At 43.0% G+C, this 13,976-nt stretch overlaps 1 protein-coding gene across 2 annotated transcripts in view; it reads right to left on the bottom strand.

Moving 5' to 3' along the window:
- Positions 1-330: 330 nt before the first annotated feature.
- The window catches only part of LOC122808941 (mucin-1-like), a 626,079-nt gene continuing 612,433 nt past the window's right edge, over positions 331-13,976 (bottom strand). For both annotated transcript variants that reach the window (XM_044080094.1, XM_044080093.1), the window contains one exon: positions 331-1,545. Coding sequence is in view for 1 of the 2 variants with exons in the window: in XM_044080093.1 (XP_043936028.1) it covers positions 1,483-1,545 (63 nt within the window). In the remaining variant the exon portion in view is untranslated. The remainder of the gene's footprint in view (positions 1,546-13,976) is intronic.

Genomic DNA, 13,976 nt, shown 5'->3' with positions numbered 1-13,976 from the left:
TCAGTAATACACGGTATGACATTTCAATCAGTCTAGTAACTGCACTCAGTCAAATAAATGCAGAATTAATGTAATCATTATATATCTATATCTATATATATATATATATATATATATATATATATATATATATATATATATATATATATATAAAGAGAGAGAGAGACACACACACACACACACACACACACACACACACATTGACACCTTTCTTCTGCACTTATCACTGTGACTCAGATGGCAGAATACATTACTTTATAGCAAGGTGCAACAATGTCAATGTTGTGATATGGATGCATCTGCTTACTACAGAAAGCATAAAGCAAAAAATCTTAGAGCATTTCAGTTTAATGACCAGTGAACACACATGACTTCATATCCAAATGCTCTGGGATATACTGTGACATAAACCATCGTTGCTAGTAAAGTTATATAGAGACAGTGGATGGATTTAGTGCAAGTGATCCCTTTTTCTGAAGGGCAAAGAAGTCAAGTATATTTAGGTAACATTAGCTGAGAAGTTTAATACAGCAGACACAGTACCCCTCCAGGGAAGGGAATAAGGCCCCTTTTAGCAAGCATTGTCTCCTTAACTTTAGCTCACTGAATGAGAAAGACAAGAACAATATATGTTATACTGAAGGTAATGCACTCATCAAGTACTGTAGCAAAATGATTAGAGAGACTACAGTCTGTCTACAATGGTACATGCTGGTTTTCTAGAAAGTCGTCGATCCATTAATACTGCAATATTCTTCATACTGCATTCCTGCTTTATTTTGTGCAATCTAGTTTTAATAAAGTGAAATATATAACTTAAAAATGTAAAAATATTTGGTCTTTGAAGAACATCACTTGAAAGGGTGTGAATACAACTGGACAACAATTACACTATTCATACCAGAAAATGCTCAAATAATGCTTAAATATTACCAAACCCATTATGCCATACACATACATATTTCACCAGGATTAAAATTTCAAGGTCCTATGTACTTGGTGTTAAGCTTGGGATATGCACAACAGGTGCCCAAAGCAAATGGCACCATTTTCTCCCAGTATAGTTATCAAACTGTCACAGCAACAAATAGTACAGTTCCCTCATCACCACCATGTATATACTTCTTCACAACAGCTTACAGAAGGTTTCACCGTAGGCCGTAGGGTAGCTTTTGCAGGCATGACTCACTGACAGGCAATGCTTATTAATCCACTCATTAATTTGCTTAATAAACATTTTTTCCATCAAGAGTTGTCAACAACTCCAAGGTTATAGTGGAAGTGTGTTACTAATCAGTAGTGGCCAAGTTAAACTGAAATAAGCTTTAGTTACAAAACAACAAACACGCCTTCATCTTCATCAAGTAACAGTGTCAGTAGATCAGTAAAGCATATAAGCTCATTAAGGTATCCATCTGAGAATTGAGCAAAAGAAAGATACAGTCTGAGGTTCTTTGTGGAGATTATCTGTGTCTTTCAGTTTCACAAATTGTCTGTCTCCATGGCATGGTTTGTAAAAGAGTAGAGGTTCCCATTTCCCTGAGGCTGAAAAACAATAAGATAAAATAAAACAATCAAATAAATAAACAAACAAACGAATAAATTAAAAATACAACAATCAACTGAAAAGATACAGTAGATACATAACTGAATACGGAAACTTCAATGTGGTCCAAAAGGTTTTGCTTGGAGATGGACTGCTGTAATAGCCAATTCATTTCTCTACAGGATAACCATTACCAGAGCGAAAATAAAATACTTTTTTTACAGCCATACTGTGATAAGCTCGAGAGAACCCTAGGAAGCACACAATTCCAAATGTCCGAATGCAGTATTATTTTGTGATTAGAACCTACAATACTGGCAGTTCTGGCTGTGACTGGACACTTGGGACACTTCTTTTTACCTTCCCATTACTCTTTTTGTGAGCACTGCACTCTACTATCACATCCCTAGTAATCTTTCAGAGTAGGGGGAGACTCATATGTTCACCCCAGACCTCTCCTGGCTTAGCATATGACTGCCCATGGCTGTAATGTCCCCACTCTGGGCCAGTAACCAAGGAGCCTGAATTCTCACCACTGACACTGGGGAGGGACATTCACTTGGAACAAAAATGGATACAACCAGTTATTTCCAGATGCAGCTCTCTGCATCAAGCACAATTTCCCTTAAAAGTACACAGGGAACACACTCAGTCTGGGGTCTGGTTTTCTCTGTCTGTCTCCCTCCAGGTCCCCAGTTAGATTACACACTGGCACAGCTATAGAGTTGAGACGTCAGCTGAGTGTCCAAGCCAAGTTCTCCACCACTCTCTCTGTGAGACCAGTGCTTCATGCCACTGCTCCAAGCAGCTGACACACACACACACACACACACACACACACACACACACACACACACACACACACACACACACACACACACACACCCTGGGAAAGGCTAGCTCAGATTTATTAGCTATGCCCCCTTTTGTCCAGACAATAAGGTAGTTACACTGTCACCAGACACTCCAAAGTCTACTCTAAGGCTCATGCAAGAGTACCCAATTATACTGAGTGAAATTAATATTAATACAAATGGTAATGATGACCAAACAGCAAGGTGCCACTGAAAAAATATAAACACTCTCAAAGATTAAAATATTCTCTGAAGGACCAGCCACAATGAAGGTTTTTCAATCAGAGGAAATATTAAAAATAACACAGATGGACAGGTTCACACAGCTACAGAAAAATAATACTTCACTAATCTCACAATATTTTCCTAAAGAATTATTATTCCCTGGTTATTTACTAGAGCAAGACAAGATGAAGTAGGTGAGGGGTCCTTCTTTGTCAGGTTCCAAGAACAGACTGCCCTGAGACTTCAGCCTCACCTAGTATTAAACAGTATCTTAGTCATGGATTACACAAGGACATCACATACATCTGGCCATTTGAATTCTGGTTCCCATGCAACACCCCTTTTCTAGAAGCTGTCAGGATTTTGCACAAATGTGTCAATAATACACACCCACAGAGCTCTGCAAAGATCTGCTGCAGCTCCTGTAAGACAAAACAATTTCAAACCTCCACCCTTCCAGAGTAGCAATTAGTTCACTCCAAAGACAATACAAGAAGCTTCATAGGACAGAAATTTTGTCTTTGGCTGCATTGAGAAAGTACAGTTGTGTACACTTACCATAAATGTAGATGTTCGAGTATATTCACTGTTGCACTCATTACACTTGTGTTATCCTGCTGGCAGGCTACCCTCAGTCGGCGTGAATTCTAAAGTCTAGGTCCGGTGTTGGTTGCTGTCACCTCTTCCCTGACGTCAGTGGGCCAGGGGTATAAAAGATGCAGCCGATGCCATTTTCTTCAGTTTTTCTTGCCCCAGATGTCAGGTGCCCCCCAAAGGGTAGGCTAAAAATATGCCAATAAAACAGGCATGCACCAAAATATATATAATATCTTCATCTATAAGCAAATACACCACATAGGTTGTATAGGTTAGAGAAGAGCAGATAAGTTGCAGCAAACATATGGGGGATGGTGGGTGGGTAACCTGGACTGCAACAGTAAATACACTAGAACATCTACATTTATGGTAAGTGTACATAACTGTACTATGTTCTTCGTGTTTCACTGTTGCAGTCATTACACTTGGGTTGAATCCCAAAGCTAAGGTTGGGAGGCTGGAGCTAAATAGCATTAGGACCGGCTATGAGGCCCTGCAGAACTGCAGTGGCAAAGCCTGCCCTTGATTTAGAGTAGAGTGGTAAATGATAGTGCTTTGTAAAGGTGTGCACAGGTTGCAGCCTCTAAAATGTCTTTGGTTGGTACTCCCCTGAGGAAGGCTGCTGAAGTAGCTGCTGCTCTGGCTGAATGTGGCAAATGCCCTTAGGCATTGGCTTGCCATGTTGTGAATAGCAGAGATGGATGCAGTGGCCTATCCACTTTGAAATAGTCTGCTTTGAAACAGCTTTTCCTTGTGATCCTGCAGCATATGCCACTAGTAGTTGCTCTGTCTTTCTGAAAGCTTTGGTTCTGTTCAGATAGAAGCGTAGCTGTCTGTGTATGTCCAAAGAATGCAGAATTCTCTCCTCTTATTCTGTGGGTTTGGATAAAAAGTAGGCAGATGAATAGTTTGGTTAAGGGCCACACTGGACACTACTTTAGGCATAAATGTCAGGTTTGTCCTCAGAGAAACCCTGTCTGGATAAAAAATGATAAAAGGTTCCACAGCCATGAGTGCCTGTAGCACCAAAAGATTGGTGGCTCTGTATTGTAATGAGCTGAAATGGCAGAGGCATGAATTTTGATTGATGAGAAGGATAGGCCTTTGTCCAGCATCTGAGTTAAGTATTGCAAGATCTGAGGAATATTTGGTACAGCTGTGTCAATTCCTTATGCCTGGTTCCAAGCACAGAATCTCTTCCATTTTCCAGCGTAAGACTTTCTGGTACTAGGTCTTCTGGCTTCCAAAATGACATCCATGACAGCTTTAGTGAGAGGCGCGTTTTGTATTACTACATTATCCGCCATGCTGCCAGATTTAAGGTCTTTAATTGGCTGTGCAGGATCTGATTGTTTTGTTGGGATAGTAGATGAGGTAATAGAGGCAAGGTCCAAGCTGGGCATTGAGACAAGTTCCTTAGGATTGGGTACCAGTGCTGGCGGGGCCAGTCTGGGGCAATCAGTATCATCTTTGGCTTGTCTTGTCTGACCTTTAGGAGTACCTTGGGGAGGAGAGGCAGTGGAGGAAAGGCATATACTGTTAAGCTTTTCCAGCTGAAAGAGAGGGCACCCACTTCCCATGCCTGTCTGTGATAAGTCCTTGTACAGAATCTTTTTAGTTGGTAGTTGTGAGGACAGGCAAATAGATCTATATCCAGGCAACCCCATTTCCTTGCTATCATGCTGAATATTTGTGGATCCAATTTCCACTCATGGGGATCCATGAGGTTTCTGCTTAGTTCGTCTGCCAGAGTATTTATCTTTCCTGGCAAAAATTGTGCCTGCAGATGTACCTGGTAAGTCAAAGCTGTGTCCCACAGAGTCATGACTAGTCTGCAAAGGGGGTAAGAATGAGTGCCTCCCTGCTTGTTTATATACTACATGACCGTGGTGTTGTCTGTCTTTATCAGTAGTTGTCCCGGATGAAGTAGGTCCTTGAAGGCTGTCAGGGCATTCTGGACAGCTAGCATCTCTTTTTGATTGATATGTAGATGCATTTGGTTTGCGGACCATGTTCCTTGAATCCATCTTCCTGCCATGTGGGCCCCCCAGGCATATCTGATGCATCTGTTGTTAATGTCTGCCTGGCTGGGGGTAAAGTGAATGGCTGTCCCTTGTTCTGGTGACAAGCCTTCGCCCACCAACGAAACTCCTTTTGCCAGCAAGGAATGAGGGTAATTATAGTTTCCAGGCGGTGGCAATGTTGAGTCCAAACACTTTTTAGGTACCATTAAAGTTTCCTCATATGCAGTCTCGCATATGGAATTAGTAGAATGCAGGATGCCATGAAGCCCAAAGCCTGCAGAATTTTTCTTGCGGATAACTGGGCCTTTGTTGCCAACAGGGTGAAATAGGTAGTCAGTTGCCTTTGTTTGTCTGGCGTGAGATTAGCCATCTGGGCAGTTGTATTTAAGCTTGCACCCAGGAATATTATCTCTTGAGAGGGTACTAGTTTTGATTTATTTTCGTTGACTGTGTACCCTAGGCCTGTTAGAAATCTCTTTACAAATGCCATATGCTGTAGTAGAATGTCCTTGTTCTCTGCTTGAATGAGGCAGTCATCCAAGTAAGGATATATTTGTATTCCTCTTTGTCTGCAGAATGCAATTACTGGTGCCAGGCACTTTGTGAAGACCCTGGGCACAGTAGATAAGCCAAAGAGCAGTGCAGAGAATTGGTAGTGCATTTTGCCAGCTTTGAATGTGAGGTATCTTCTGCATGTTTGCCTAATTGGGACATGCAAGTATGCCTCTTTTAGGTCTAAAGTCACCAGCCAAGCCTTCTTACCTAGCATGGGCAGAAGTTGCTGTAGAGTCAACATTTTGAATTTTGGTATATCCAGAAATGTGTTTAGAATAGACAGGTCCAGTATTGGTCTCCAGGTCTTGTCCTTTCTTGGTACCAAAAACAGTCTTGAATAAAATCCTTGTCCTTGCTCTTGCTCTCGTACTTGTTGAATGGCCCTCATGTCCATGAGGGATGAGACTTGCTTTTGTGCCTCTGCCCACTGATGTTTTGGCAGGTCTGGCCAACTGTTTGTCCTTGGCAGGGTATGGAAGTGAAACTTGTAGCCTTGTGACACTATGTCTAAGACCCATTTGTCCTGGGTTATTATGTGCCAGTTTTGAGAAAAAAGTGCTAGTTTTCTCCCTAAAGGTGCCGCCAGAAGATAAGTACTTGGTGCAGGCAGGGGGAAGTCATTGGGACTGTTTCCTGTATGGTTGTGATTTGTCTTCTCCACTTTTGGAGGTAGAAGCACCCCATTGTTTAGACCTGTACAAGCCTTGGGGCTGGGATCTGCCTCTTGGGTGTCTGTATCTGCCCCTTTGTGGTCTGTCTAACACTGGAAAGGACCAATTCTTTGTAGGCCAGTGCCTGCTAAATCTTGGAGGCTGAACCTGTAAGAAATCCTTAACCGTTTGCATAGATTTAGCTTTGTCCTCCATTTTCTTTAACACCAAACAAAGTATTATGCTGAAATGGGGCATCTAATAATTTTGCTTTGACATGATCAGGCAGAGTTTGTTCCTTTAAACAAGCATGTCTCCTGATAACAGAGCCCGTCACAGCGGCTCTGCAGGAGGCCTCCAAAAAATCAAAACCACATTGCAAAGTATGCTTTCCAACTTGTTCAGCTGCATGCAGTAAATCCTGCATTTCTTTGTTTTCTGCACATTCAGAATTAGTCAACATTTTCTGTTTAAGCAGTGACATAATATATTGCTGATATTTAAGCATATGAAACTGACAATTTAAAGCCCTTATAGCCAAGGTTGTGGAAGTGTAAATCTTTTTTCCCCATATGTCCAATGCCCTAGAATCCCTGTCAGAGGGGGTAGAGTTTTTTGCAGTGGAAGCCTTGACCCCTTTGGGACCCTGAGAGATGGTTTCTGGGTCAGCAGCAGGGTTTTTGAAAAGGAATTTATGAGAGTCAGGGACCCCGTAGTACCTGTCTGGCTTAACAGGAGCCGGAGGTAAGGAGTCAGGGGTCAGACTGGACTCTGAAAATACATCATCAACAATGTCTAACACAGGTGGAACAGCTAGGTGCCTGTGTTGTGGTAGTAAAAGGAAGTCTCTGAGCCTTTTCTTAGATTCTGAAAAATCTTGGCTCTCCCAGTGGAAATGCTCCCTCATGGTATGCAAGGTTTCCCCAAAAGAATAATCCTCAGGAGGAGAGGCTGAAGGAATAGATTCTTCAGCATCAGAATCCTCATAGGGAGGAAGAGAGTATTCCTGATCAGAAGAGGAATCAGATGAAATGGAAACCTGCTCTGAAAATTCATATTCTGTCTCCTGCCTAGGCCTTTTATCAGGAGGGGATTGGGAACCCCTGATCAGAGTAATTAAGTCTTCCGCCATTTTGAGCATCTGTTTTTTGGGCATGAAGGCCTGTCCATGAGGCTGTTGTACTTGTTTCTTTGTCTTTAAGGGCGCTTTAGTCTTTGCCTTTGAAGCTGAAGTGGTTTTAATGTATAGTTGAGTTGGTCTGAAAACACCCTCAGAAGCCGATGCCTGCTCAGCGGCTCGGGACCCATCTGAGGGAATAGTCTCCGAAGGTCCAATACTTTAACCTTCCAGCGGCCTAGGCGACTCCACATGGGAATCAGTAGCGGCCTACGGGTCTAAAGTAGCGGGCATCAAGGAGTGCGAAGGCACCTCACTGAGAACCGGCAAACCGGCGACTGGCTTAGAAGAAGCTTCATCGTCGGTTTTGGACCTCAAATGCCTGTCCTTCTCTTTTTCTTTGCGTTTCTTGTGAATTCCGGTAGTCGGATGGCTATCCAACGACATGGTATAATTAAATCTTCTGCCAAAATAGTGTAATGCAAAATCGTACCGATGCTTAATAGTGCGTTGGTTAAATCTAGCACAAAACTGACAACTAGCAATGTCGTGGTCAGGGCCTAGGCAAGGAATACAGTAAGAATGAAAGTCTTTATGAGGTATTTGCTTCCCACAAGAAATACAATTATTAACTTTTTCTCACATCAGTCTGGAGCAAGAAAAAAGTTTCCCCAATGGGGTAGTTAGCTTTTGATGAAGACTTCGGATCTGAAATTCGAACACGAAAATCTCAGAAGTTGGCTGACCGGCACTTGCGAACTGCTTATGCTTTGGGCACCGCGCGGCAAGAAAGACTGAAGAAAATGGCGTCGGCTGCATATTTTATACCCCTGGCACACTGACATCAGGGAAGAGGTGACAGCAACCGACGCCGGACCTAGACTTTGGAATTCAGGCCGACTGAGGGTAGCCTGCCAGCAGGATAACCCAAGTGTAATGACTGCAACAGTGAAACACGAAGAACATCTGTAAGATACAACCTTTAGGGCCTACGTCAGGTAATTTAATTTCAAACTGTTTTCATAGTTTGAGATTAACGAGTTCTCTTCCAGTATCCTCTGTTAAAAACATCTATCTTTAAACAGTTAGAATAATGCATGTATATTTCTTTTTTTGTCCAGCAGGGCACATTGCCGGTACATTTTTAACACAAACAACTTTACAAAAACATATAAGCCACGGTGGTACAGCGGTAGCGCTGTTGCCTCACAGCAAGAGGTTCTCCTATTCGATTCTCTGCTGGAGTGCCTTCTGTGTTCAGTCTGCATGTCCTCCCCACGGTCGAGTGGCCGCTGAAAGACATGCGTGAATGGACGTGCCTTCACTGAAGGTTGGGTGTCAGGCTGGCAACTTGGCTCCATAAAAAAAATCGACTGCCAATCATTAGCGGACCGGAGTTCCGCTGTGGTGACCCCTAACTGGGAAAAGCCGAAAAGACAAACAAACAACTTTACAAAAACATTTTTTAGCACAAACATCTGTACAAATCAGTTTAATATACAAATGACATATAATTCTTTACAAAATTCCAACTAGCTGTGCTAGCATATGTTGCACATCCACTGTCCTACTTCTCCTTGCATAGCTGGCAATACCTTACATCGTCACTTCATCACATCTCTCCCCCCTTTGAAAGCTCAAGCTAGTTTTTCAAGTGACCCTTGAGAAACATTGCTTGAAAAGAATGGGCCTGTCTGGGAATACCTTAACCTGTGCCCTGTTTTGAGATCCCATCTGCACTGGCATTGCTGACCCCAATACAGTGCTGCACTGTCAAGTCATATGCCTGCAACAGTAGGCTCCACCATAGTAACTTGGCATTTTGCTGGCTGGCTACCTATAGCCATAGATCCCCCTCAGATTCCTCCTGCCTCCTACTGCTAATACACCTGGGCTTCCCTATCTTGGTAAGGCTTCATCATGTTAACCAGGTACAATTTGTGCCCCTGCCTCCTGCCTAGCAGTTCAACCATGTAGTTAACATCACTGACCTTCCTTACCACTTTGAAGGGTCCCTTCCAAGCTGCCTGCAGCTTATTGTGCCTGACAGGAATGAGAACCATAAACTGCTCTCCCACAGCATACTCTCTGGCTTAAACATTCTTGCCATACAAGATCTTTTTCTGCTGTTGGGCTCCTGCCAGATTCTCCTGAACCAAATCCATGAGCTCCCTAAGTCTTGTCCAAAGGTTTAGGACATATGCCACAACAGACTCCTTGCGGTATTCGCACTCACCCTCCCACTCATCACTAATCAAATCAAAAGGTCCCCTCACCCTATGCCCATACAGCAACTCAAAGGGTGAAAAAAGATTAGTTGTGTAAGAACTTACCATAACCTAAGATGTCCTACTCTTCCATGTTGCAATATTCATAACTGTAGGGAGGTTGCTGCCTCCAGCACTGGATATTCGGCCAGTACACCAAAATGTTTGGAACAAGGGTATGTGTGACGTTGCCTGTCAGAGCCATAAACTGACGTTGGCTATAAAAGTGATGTCTGCATATACCCACTTCAGAAATGACTGCCGTAGTAGTACCCCTGGGAAGCAAAAGAAAGGAAGCTTTACAGACTCACATATGCTACACAGCAAGAAGGCACTTTGTAGAGGTATGTGCCTGTTGCTGTGCCCTGCTTGGATGGAGAGAAGCTATGGGGATGCCATGCAAGAAGGATAAACAGGGTAAGAGGGGGTAGGAGGGGTGGACTGAATACTGCAACATGGAAGAGAAGAACATCTAAGGTTATGGTAAGTTCTTACACAACTAATCTATGTCCTTCTGTTCTTATGTTGCAGTATTCTTAACTGTAGGGAGAGTACCAAAGCTTTAGGTATGAGCCTGTGCAGTAGGTTGAGGGTCCTGGTCTATGAGACCCTGTAAAATTGACCTAGCAAACCCAGTTCTGGCTCTAGAAATAAAATCTAGTTTGTAATACTTGGTAAAGGTATGAACTGAAGACCAGGTGGCCGCCTCCAGTATGGAAGCGTAGTCCACCCTTCTGAAAAAGGCGGCTGAAGAAGCAGCTGCCCTAGTAGAATGAGCTCTCACATTGGCAGTTAAATCATTTTACATGAAAGGAATAACAAGCAGAGATAGTGTTTGAAATCCACGAAAATATAGTTTGTTTAGAGACTGCCCTCCCCAAGGCCTTTGTCTTGTCCAGGTAATACCTGAGTTGACTATGAACATCCAAAGAATGCAAAGTTCTTTCAGAGGAATTTTGAGGTTGAGGGAAGAAAACAGGAAGGTTAATGGTCTGATTCAACGACAGCTCATTAACCACTTTAGGCATGAAGGAAGGATTAGTCCTGAGGGAGACCCTGTTGCTAAGGAAGATAAGGTAAGGAGGAGAAGTCATAAGGGCTTGGATTTCCGAGACCCTGGCAGATATGAGGGCCACCAGCATTACTGTTTTCCAAGTTCATAGCTTAAGTGATGCTGAGTGAGCTGGTTCAAAAGGAGGTACTGTGAGTTTTTCAAGAACAAAATTAAGGTCCCATGAAGGAGGAACAGGTTTATGAGGGAGTAGGATATGGAGGACCTCTTTTAAAAAATGTTTTATCTCTAATCTGGATACCAAAGGAGGTACTAAGGGAAGACAGGTGGAAATGGCTGACAAGTGTATCTTAACAGAAGAGTAGGTCAGTCCTGAATGTACAAGCTCACACAAGTAAGAAAGGACCATGGGTAATGGAGTAAGGAAAGGGTCCTGTTTTTTTTCTTTTGACACTACCTGGAGAATCGTTCCATTTTGACACAATTTCTCCTGGTACTAGGTTTCCTAGCCTCCTGCAGGACATTGAGTATGTCCTCTGAATATAAGTGTCTGAAGGGGATCAGAACTCTATCACCCATAAAGTGAGTCTAAGGGTGTATGAGGCACCCCCTGTCTTGTGTGAGCAGGTCAAACTGGTGGGGTAATCTGTGGTGATTGCCCTTGGCTAGTAGGTGAAGTAGAGGGAACCAAACCTGTCTTGGCCAAATGGGGGTCACCAGCAGGATTTGTCGTTAGTCCTTCAGCTGCCCAAGAGTGCACTTGGTAGAGCCATACCTCTCAACTGTCCAGATTTCACAGAATGTGCAGAGTTTTGCCTCATGTTTTTGGTCTGTTCCTCATAAAATCTGCTTTTCTGGCAAACCGCTGAGGATTGAAGAAGCTGAATAATGATATACATTTGACCTTCAGGCTTTATTTACTTTAGAAAGTGCATACTAATAGAAATCCTGCTACTCTATGTCTATAAAAGCAACATTTAAAATCTACCCCTATTTTTTGGCCTTTATAGGTTCATAGGTTTATAGTGGGCTAATGACAACCATGGTCTTTATAAGACTAGCTGTGCGACACAGCCCACACCTCCCCACCCGAGTACATTAGATGCCTATATGGTGGGGTGTGTTAGTAAGGCGGTAGACAATGGTTATGTGGGGGAAGGACTATGTTAGTTGTGGATTAATTTACTTACTTCTGACCTCTGTCCATCAGAGACATTGGACCAGACTGGGGTGAATTTACGATTTACCATCCAGTGATCAATGTTTTGTTTGAACATTATCAGGAATGAACTCTGCTCCACATGGATGGGGAGCTTATTCTATAGAGCGGGGTTCCTTTCAGACACATATCAGTCTCTCCAGCATGTTCTATTTATGTTGCAGACAAAGTTTGCATCCTTAGATCTAGTATTTCTGGTGCTGTTTTTTTTTTTTTTTTGCAACTGTGGAAGAGCTGGATCTGAGGATGCCTTATATATCAAGCACGTATCACCTCTCAGTGACCTGTAACCTGTAGGAGACTGAGTACAGAGATAGGGGCTTAAAGTAATCGGTGTAAGGGAGGATATTTATTTATTTTATTTACATTTGTTTACCGGGAAATTCCGACTGGACTCAGGTCTTTTTCAGCGGATGCCTGGGGAGAAAAGCTCCACATCAGGTACATGATAAATAGAGATACAAAGCTCAAGCAATAGTAAACAACATTACTGGTTGTTGGCTTTAATACAGTAACTAGATATTGATTATCAACAGTAAACACAGTAAATGTTGCAAGTTAAGATAGTTTCTTGTCGTTTATAAGTTGTAACAAAGTTGTTAGACAATTTTTAACGTATTCAAAGTCAACTAGCTTATTCTGACTGCAGTAGTATAGCTGGGTTAAGATACTAGGTGGGGGGGGGGATAAGGGTGGGGGTGTTAGTCTGGATTAGAGCAAGGACAAAGCCAGTGCAAATTTAAGTGGGATTTGAGTGCAGTCTTGAAAAGGCTGCTGGAAGGTAGAGCAGTTAAGGCGGGGGAAAGATTGTTTGTTTGTGTTAGACCTTCTTGCATAATGCCATTGTTGTGGGGATAATCTATGACAGCTCCCAATTTACAGTCATCTGTGAACTTGGTTCATAAGTTCATAGGTTGGTACTAGGCTATCGGCCCTAGGGCCTATACAAGCCTAGCCATAACAATTCCCTGGCTATTTCTTCCCACACTATTTACTTCCCTGGACCCTTGTCTAGCAGGGTGACTGACGTGATCCCCGGGGTGAATTTCCTTTCTCCCATCCAATCATCAAGGTTCCTTTTGAAGAGGGCCAAAGAGGCTTGACATGTATGGGCAATCTATTCCAGAGTCTGGGGAGTCTCTGGGTCAGGAACCTATCCCTCCAGCATGTTTTGTTTATTGTGATGACAAAGTTTAGATCCCTGGAGCATGTGGCTCTGAGGGATTGGGATTTCTTTAAGTGTAGCACATCCAACAGCTCTGGGTTTGACATGGCCTTGTATGTTAAGCAGAGATTGCCTCGGAGTAGATGATATACGACACAGTATAGCTGGAGTTTTTTAAGACAGCCAGCATAGGGCATCTGCTTTAGTCCTGTGATTCTTTTAGTGGGGTATTTCTGTGGCCTTTCCAGTTGTTGCAGATATCTTGAGAGGTACATATGAAATGGGGCGTTGTATTCTATAATGGGTCTAATGAGAGATGAGTACAGTGGGACAATGACCTCCTTTTTTCTGGATGAAAAGCCCTTAGTGATGAGGTGTGCCACATAGAAGGATTTCCTGACTGTTGTGGCAATATGGTTATTGAAGGTGAGACCACTGTCCACCTGTGTCCCTAAGTCTCTTATCACACTTTCGGTGTTTAGTGTACTGCCACCTATGTGGTAATTCATGGGTACATGTTTTTTCCCAAGGCAGAGGCCTTTGACAATAGCCTCGACTTCCGAGAAATAGATGCCAACAGGAGCGGGCTCAACACAGAGCCCTGGGGTACTCCACTGGTGACCAGTCTCCTAGTAGATGTGGTCTCACTGATCCTGACTTCCAATCCAGTGAGTTATGTAGGGAGCATAAGCCTTGTTCTCTGAGCTTGTCAATAATACCTGAGTAGGGTATTGTATTGAATGCC

The sequence above is a fragment of the Protopterus annectens genome, chromosome 8.part0 (assembly GCF_019279795.1).
Source record: "Protopterus annectens isolate FY-2018-M chromosome 8.part0, PAN1.0, whole genome shotgun sequence".
In the NCBI taxonomy this organism is placed as follows: domain Eukaryota; kingdom Metazoa; phylum Chordata; order Ceratodontiformes; family Protopteridae; genus Protopterus; species Protopterus annectens.
The sequence above is the reverse complement of the archived record's forward strand: the minus strand, read 5'-3'. Positions and strand labels throughout refer to the sequence as shown.